The sequence below is a fragment of the Balaenoptera physalus genome, assembly GCF_965194825.1.
Source record: "Balaenoptera physalus genome assembly, chromosome: 19".
NCBI classification, from domain to species: Eukaryota; Metazoa; Chordata; class Mammalia; order Artiodactyla; family Balaenopteridae; genus Balaenoptera; species Balaenoptera physalus.
In genome coordinates this window covers 63,608,934-63,616,758 of record NC_138900.1, presented here as the reverse complement: position 1 = coordinate 63,616,758, position 7,825 = coordinate 63,608,934, and the positions used below count along the sequence as shown (strand labels likewise).

Sequence of the window (7,825 nt, the reverse complement as noted above, 5' to 3'; positions counted from 1 at the left end):
GCAGCACCGTGCAGGGGTCCAGGGCAGACCCCCAGAGCTTGGAGCTGCAGGGAAGGGAAGGTGGGCAATACGGCAAAGGCGTCGTGGAGGAAGCGGCATTTGAGCTGTGCCCGGCTGGGTTACGTCACCTCCCTGCTCAAATATGCTGTTGTTGGCAAAACTTCACCCAGAGGGGATCGGTCCAAGAAGAGCATTAACAGGCTCTCTGTTTCAGAAGCAGCCTTCATCATCACCCTGCAATCATAAATAAGCTGAGTCAAAGGAACTGAGCGAATATTGTGTAATAGGGACTGTCTTGGGAGGGGAGGATTGGCCAGGCAGATTTATGCAACACGGGGACAAATATTACTTACTGGGCAGAACACAGCAGAGTTAATGTCATTCTGAACAACTTGTTTACCCACTGATTATGTGATTAATGAATATCAAAAGGCTCGTTGCAGAGAACTGCCATTTGGAATGGCTGGTATATTTCTGGATGTAGTCACCATCGCAGGACAAAAAGGAAATCAATTTAAATGCCCTCCAGGGGGGAAAAAATGTGTAATAAATGTGCTAATTAATAGGCTTGGCTGTTTTAAAAATCCTCTCCATCGCTGAAAAAAATAACCATGAGAAATCATTATTTCAAAGCTGGCCTAAGTTTGTTTTCTTTTAAATAACAACACTGGTAAATAACCTCGCTGTTTTCTCAGTTAAAGAAGAAGAAGAAGAAGAAAAAAAAATCAGCGCTTACCTGGCTTTGGAGAGCCTCCATCCGGATCCAAACTTCCCTCTGCCCTTCCTTTGCACATGCGCATTCCTGGACATCTGTCTTGCCTTTGGCAGCCACTCCCACCTCCCCCAGCCCCTTTCCCGCCCTCTCCCAAGCCCGCCAGCCTGCAGCTCTTTCTCTCGATGGCAGAGGCTGCATCTCCCACCCTCGTGGCCGTTAGGAAAGAGCAGAGGAGAGATGGTCGGAGCCAGGAGGGAGCTCCTGGAACCATACGGTCCAGTCACGGTATAAAAGAGGTCGGGGGTTCTGTCCAAGGTCACAGAAGCAACTCCAGTGGCAGCCCAGGCGGTGAGTGGGATTTGAGGGGCTTGGAAGTCAGGTGCCTGGACAGGCACCGCGGCTGCATCCTGACCCCGCGTGCTCTTCTGGAGGCTACCCAGCTTCACCTTGGGAGTTTTCTCACCAGTAAGCGGGGCAGCGATAGCATCTACCTCTTCGACATGACAGCATCTGTAAAGCCTCGGGTGCAGGGCCTCCAGAGCCTCTAGCCTGTCAGCTATTTCCTCTGCCACCACGTCCCTCCCACGTCCCCTCGTTGACAGCGGCACTGGTTGAAAGGGAGAGAGCACGGGCCCAGCGGACAGGCAGAGGGAAAGCCCAGCCTGAGGCTGGATGGGCTGGAGGAGAACAGGCCACCTGGGCTGGCCTTCCAGTTATTTCTCCAGATGAGTCGACCCGAGTGCACCGAGTTTAAGCGGCAGCCGAGGCCGCAAACACCCGGGGCCGGGAGGTGGCTTGCAGGGAGGGGATGCTATCTCAGGGCTCCATCACCTGCTCCGGCCTGGCCCAGCTTCCCAGCCCACCGGGGAGAGCAGTCTGTAGTTGTGAACCCTGAAACTGCTGGGGGAGCAGGGAGCGTCCGGCCACGGGGTGTGGGGCTGGGGGCTGGCGTGGTCCTCAAGCCCCCCCCTGGCCCCAGGTCCCCAGACTTCAAAGCTGCCTGTACTCCTGCTCAGCGGGCCCTGCCCAGGCTGGGGTGGCGCCCAGGCTTGCAGACCCGTGCGTGGGTGTGAGTGCACGTGCGCGTGTGTGCACGTGTGCAGTGTACAGCATCTTCCCTCCACACCCAAGGTCCCGGGAGAGCCCGGTAGTCCCCACACACTCACTGCAGCCCCCCGAGGAGAAGGAAGGAGACCCGCCCACCTGGCCTGAGAGGCAGGCTACGCAGCCCCCATCCGGTGGGCACAGGGGCTCGAGCGGTCACAGCCTCAGCCGGTGTGACAGCTGGGGCGGCCTGGAGAAAGCCTGAGCTCAGCTCTGCGTGAGCCTCCTGCTGGCGCCCAGCGCTGCCCCACCCACTCGCGGGAACCCACAGGATGCGGAGGGCAGGATCTGGGGCTGCCGCCCGCCCGGGGCCCACCTCTCCTCCCAAAGCCACCCTTCCCGGCAGCGGCTGGGCCGACCCAGCTGCCTCTACGGGCCTCGTGGCTGCCACCTCTGGCCAGGTGCCACCCTTCTCCCCCTGCCCTGCCAGGCGAGCCCTGGGAAAGGAAGGAGACCAGGGAGGACACGCTCCCACACCCGCCGCCCCCAGGCGCGCAGGCTGGGCGACGACGCAGTGATTCTGTGAGGAGGGCTCCAGCCGAGCCCTGGCCACCACAGGGGCTTCTCCCTTCGCAAACCGAGGGGCTACGGCTCCTCTCTTCCCCGCCAGAAAGCCGACAACACACGGAACCGCCAGAAACAGCTTCTTTATTCAAGCCCGAATATGCAGCCGCCCCACCTCTCCAGCACGCCAGGCCCTCCCTCCACCCCCAGCTCCACCCTGTGCCCCCGGGCGCCACCCTCCCCCGCCCCGTGCCCCCGCCCAGAAACGGCCCTCCTCCAGCGGGCTCCGCCTGGGCTCAGGGACCTCGGGCCCGGACTTCTGTTTCAGTCTCTGAACGTGCCCACCAGCGGCTTCGAGGGCCAGGCCCCCAGGCCCTGCTGGTCCAGGAGGACAGACAGCTGCTGGCGCGCCTCCTGGTAGGGCCCAGCCTAGGGCGGGAGATGAGCCGGTGGAGAGAGGATGCCTGCTGGGGGTGCAGGAGAAAGGGGGGCTGCGGGGCAGGGAAGCGGCTCACCTTGGCTGCCTCGTAGGTCTTCAAGGCCAGGAGGTGGGACTTCCCGAGAGCACGGGCAGTCTGGCGGAAGGCCCAGAGAAAGGCAGCCTTGCAGAGGCGGGACGGAGGCCCCAGGGCAGCGCTGGGGATGGAGAGAAAGGGACCGAAGTTCAGGGGAGGGCAAGGGAGGACAAAACTAACAGCCCCGCTCCACGCCCCTCACACCACCTCCACGCCGTGACAACCCGGGGGGGTCACGGGGTGGGTCACATTACCGGTAAGAGGCTGGCGGCTAGATGCTCCCTCTTTCCCCATGGGCAGGGGGCCGGGGACCCCCACCACCAGGCGCCCCTCCCGCCGCCCCCCGGGCCCCGCTCACTCGGCCTTCACACGCCCGGTGGCCACATCCACCACCTCGACGTCAGGGTCCCCCAGGCTCCAGTTGAGGCTCAGGCCCTGGCAGGTGTTGGAGGGGGGGTTGGAGGGGGCCACTGAGGGCCCCTCAAACAGGTGCAGCGTGGTCCGGGTGTAGGGGGGCGGCAGGCACGGCCCCAAGGCCCTGTCGAGGCCGGGCCGGGCGTGGATGACCCTGTCCAGAGCCAGGGTGTTCTGGCAGGGGTCGGCTGCGGGGGCAGAAGGCCCAGGACGAGGCCTGAGTCTCCGCCACGCTCCCCGCCCTGCCCCAGCCCGCCTCAGCCCTCCCGCCCTCGGGCCTCACCCACGACCAGGCTGCTGGCGTAGACGGGGGGCAGGAAGTGGGCCAGCAGCGCACCGCCCAGCCCCAGGACGGCCCAGCGTGCCAGCTTGTCGCTGGCCGAGAGGCAGGCCACGTGGGTGTCGCGGAGCGCAGGGGCCACGTAGCAGACGGGCTTCAGCCGCCCCTGGATGTGGGCCTGCAGGCGGAGCAGGCGGCTGTGCGGGAGGCTGCCCTCCGAGGCTGGCGGGAGGCTGCAGAGGACGCGGGGCTCAGGGCCGCTCTCCCCACCCGCGCCCACACGGCCCTCCCCGGGCACGCCACGTACCAGATGTCGTGGGCAGCTCCCTTGGGGGTGTTGCTGACGTACAGGTGCAGGAAGATCCGGGGCTTGAGGGCGAAGGGGGGCCCGGACCCCGGCTGGGCGACCACCACAGACTGCTCCTTGCCCTTGGGGCCCCCCTGCGTGGCCAGCAGGAGCTGCCGGAACAGGAACCTGGGGGCGGAGGGAGCGGCAGCTGGGGCGGCCCGGCCCGCCCGGGGCGGCCGCAGAGGGTCCCCCCGACCCCTCACCTCAGCAGGGCCCGGCGGGCCACCACCAGCCCGTGGCAGTCATGGAGCTGTCGGCCCGAGAAGTCCAGCCACCTGGCACAGCTGCCACCGCCGGTGCCCAGCGCCACCAGCTGGTAGATCTCCTTGGTGTGGCCCTGGGCGCCCGGGACCTCTGCGGGGAAGGGAGCAGAGATGACTAGACTGAAGCGAGAGGCCCAGGGGCCTTCCGAGGTGAGGGGCAGGGCAGCCCTACCTCTCTCCAGGATGACCGCGGCCACAGTCCCCTTGCAGGCCCAGTACCGCGAGCTCGCGTCCACCAGGCGGTCAAAGCCGGCGCTGACCACGGCCGCGCAGCGCTGCTCGTGGGTCAGGATGTTCTCTGCGGGTGAGGGAGAGGGCGGAGGTGGGGGGCCCAAAGGCCACGCCCCTCCCGTGCCAGGGGTCAGGTCAATGGGGGCCCACCTACCGATGCTCAGGGGGGCGAGTGGAGGCTGGCTGGGGGTCTTTGGGGTCTCTGGAAGACAGACAAGGGGCGGGCTGCCGTAGGTGCTGGGGTCTGCCCTCCTGTCCTGTGCCCTTCAGGAATCCAAGAAGTCCCACTGGCAAGCGGTGTATGTGTGTGTGTGTGGGGGTCATCCTCCAGAAGCCGAAAGTTCCTGGGCTGCCCCCAGCAGTCCCTGTCCCCAGGGACTGCTAACGTCCTTCAAAGGACGTTAGGGCCGGGGTCAGCTCACACCGCCCCCCCACCCCCGCCCCAGCTCCCTGCGGGCCGGGTCCTGATGCCCAGATGGTCTCCGCAGCGACTCACCCCTCCCCACACACATGCACCCGCCCCCGCCGGGGCTCAGGGCCCTGGGTCACCTGCTCCTGTACCTGGGCTCTCCAGCCGACGCTGGATGTAGTGGAGGGCAGACAGAGCTGCCTGCTGCTTGGCCTCTGGCTTATTGTAGGCGGTGCCCGCAGGGCAGACCACCCCATCCAGCTCCACGGACACAGAGAAGGGCAAGCAGGGGTCTGGGGAAGGAGGGGCTGAGAAGTAGCACCATGCACCTTATCCTCATCGTGGGCCCTTTCTAGAAGGGCCATGACACCCGCCCAACCCCTAACCCCTAAACTTACTGTCTTGCCTTCCTCAATCCTAAACTTACTCTGCATTCCTACCCTGCCTCAACCATTCTGTCCCAAGAAAACCCCAATAAAGGCTCTCCCCTCTCCTCTACCTCCTGACCACCCCCATCCTTTCCCACATGGTCCGGCATGGCAAGCTGTGCCTCCTGTTTCTAGGGATCTGTATTTACTTCTTCCTTCACGGCAGTCATTCTCACGACTGCTGTCTTACCATACCTGATTAAAACAAATCCCGAGTAGATTTTTAATACATTATCTCTTTTTGAGCTGTTCCGTTGGGGTTCTCCTAGGAAGTTTTACAAATGCTCCCAAAAGCTTAAGGGATGATTCTCTTGCTGCCTCATGAGAAGCAGGGAATGTGCTGGCTTAAAGTTGGGAACCTGAATTTAGGACCTGGTGTATTGCTCTTGGGGAGGGCAGGGGGAGGATTGTAATGATTACATCTCTTTGCAGTGTTGCCATCATCAAGCTGTGTTTGATAATGTCTTTGACTTTGGGGCTGGCCCTCACTCAGGTATCTCCTCTCCAGTGCTGGCATGGCAACTCTAACTGTATGTAACTGGCCCTCAAAAAAGCCTGCTGAAAGGCCGGGATAGCTTGAGGCAGGTCCTTTAACCAACCCAAGCTTCAGATGTGGCCATGACCTGCCATTTAGAAATCTGATGTACCTGGTGCTCCTGGCACCACGCTGCTCACAGCAGGGCCTACCATCGGGCACCAGGCTCAGGCCCAACTCACAGATCTCCTGCTTCATTTGGGGTCGGCCCAGGGCACACGGCCGTCCCAGCCTCCTGGGCCTCACCTGCTGTTTGGTCCTCTCGGAAGATCAGGGACACTCCCAGACTGGCCGCGCACTGAGTAAGCAAGGCCACGGCCTGGCCCGGTGGCGGGTCTTTGAGCTGCAGGCCCAGCTGTCTGGCCGCCGTCGGGAATTCCCCGGCGGGCCCTGCGGACGGAAAGGAGACCTTCGGGGACCCCCCCATCCTTCCCCTCGAGTCTTCCCGTGCCCGGGCTGCACCCAGTCCCCAGGCACGGGCCCCCACCCCGGGCCCACCATGCCCCGTCGCCGAGGCCTGGAGCTGCCCGCCCTGCTCGGCGTCGTCCGAGTTGGGAGCGAGCGCGGTCTCCCAGGGGTCTTGGCCCAGGCTGGCCGAAGGCCTCCTGGGGCTGGGCCCGGGGCTGATCTGCAATGACGCCGCCAGGCGGGGCTTTCTGGGTGCCCAGGTGTCCGCGCCCAGGGCTGCGCTGGCCTGTGAAGCCATGGCCGGATGCGAGGACCCGAGAGGACAGTGGGCACGTTCTCACGCCACCCGCGCCCTTTTACACGCTAGAGCGACCTCGCGCGGGGAGCACGTGGCACGACAGACAGCGCATGGAGAGCTCCGCCTCCTACCTCGCTCCTAGCCAATGAGAGCCCATAAAGCTGTGGCCGACAGTGTGCCCAGCCAATGGGAAGGCCAGTCTCCCAGACCGTTGGATGTGGACTGAGTGGCCACCTGGCCAACAGCCTACCTCCGGGGGGCGGGGCTTCAGGTGGGAGGTGGGGATGGGGCACTGTGCACTCCCATTAGCTTCTTCTCGGCCCTTGCCTGGTATTGGGGAGGCAAAGATCAGGGGAGAGGTCTGGGGACCCAAGTCCAGCACCTCACCCCTGCTCCCGTCCTAGGATGCCTCACAAATCACGCCACGTCATGCCAGCCAGCCCCCAGCTGCTTAATTGAGCCTGGCGGGGGCGTAGGGGCGGAGGCGTAGGGGCAGGGGGCGGAGGGGCAGGGGGCGGAGGGGCAGGGGGAGGCGGAAAGTCGGTCCTCTTTCGATAAATGAAGGTGTTTTCAATTGCAGCAGCCCCACAGAATCTTTAGGACCTACATTTAAGAACTGTTCGCCGTAGGCCTTCCTGAAACCAACTGTAAGTGCTCCATGTGTGCTCTAGCTAAAATTACTCATTTGGTACCGTCCACCCATCCACCCCCCGATTTTTTTTTTTTTTTTTTTCCAGAAGGGATTTTGGGTTGGTTCCTAAAAATATCGCAAGACAACAATTCGTTAAGATGAGGGACTAGGGATGAAGGAGAGATAACAAAAATAAAACGAAGTTAGGGATGAAGACGAGTTACACATGGCCTGCTACGATGCAACACAGTTGCTTGAAGGGGTTGGAAATTTTAACAGTCTTGGAGCCAGTGAATGGGAAAACGTGACCAATTTTTCAGTTTACAGTCTGTAAGCTTTGTCACTCTTTCTGCTGCTGCTGATTGCTACCTTTGGGTCTGAGAACACTAGCCAGGATTGGGGCAGTGTGGATACGGAGGCATAGGAGCAGCAGCTGGTAGAACCAGTAACATTTGACTCGGGAAGAGCAGCTGAGGGGAGCGGCATAGATTCAAACTCCCAAACGTTTCAAGGATTGGCATCAGGAATTATGGGGTTTTTTTCGTGTGTAGCCCAGAGAGCAGAATTATACCTAGTAGAGGGACAGCATAGCAGGTGTTCAGTAGTGGAATGATGGCTACACAAATCCACAAAGACTTCACCAGAGTCACCAAACCCAGAAACGTCACCAGCAGGAAACTGCACAAACAAATGGTGATATATTCAGACAATAGACTATTACTCAGTAATATTTTTTTTTTA

The 7,825-nt window shown here is 61.8% G+C and overlaps 1 protein-coding gene across 1 annotated transcript; it reads right to left on the bottom strand.

The window, feature by feature from the left end:
• Positions 1-2,598: 2,598 nt before the first annotated feature.
• Positions 2,599-6,550, bottom strand: ADAD2 (adenosine deaminase domain containing 2). Its single transcript, XM_082437074.1, has 11 exons — positions 6,246-6,550; positions 5,994-6,137; positions 4,937-5,077; positions 4,530-4,577; positions 4,317-4,442; positions 4,085-4,235; positions 3,840-4,007; positions 3,536-3,765; positions 3,197-3,440; positions 2,839-2,959; positions 2,599-2,752 (listed from the first exon to the last, which is right to left on the bottom strand). The coding sequence occupies exons 1-11, from the start codon at positions 6,451-6,453 to the stop codon at positions 2,648-2,650; spliced, it is 1,686 nt and encodes a 561-aa protein (XP_082293200.1). The 5' UTR covers positions 6,454-6,550; the 3' UTR covers positions 2,599-2,647.
• Between the last annotated feature and the right edge of the window lie 1,275 nt (positions 6,551-7,825).

Bases quoted from the DNA above. Each gene is read 5' to 3' on its own strand.
- ADAD2 (XM_082437074.1), bottom strand. From the start codon at position 6,453: ATGGCTTCACAGGCCAGCGCAGCCCTGGGCGCGGACACCTGGGCACCC. The intron at 4,578-4,936 runs GTACAGGAGCAG...TCTGTCTTCCAG, and splicing joins GCGTCGGCTGGAGAGCCCAG to AGACCCCAAAGACCCCCAGC. The intron at 4,008-4,084 runs GTGAGGGGTCGG...CTCCGCCCCCAG, and splicing joins GCCCGCCGGGCCCTGCTGAG to GTTCCTGTTCCGGCAGCTCC.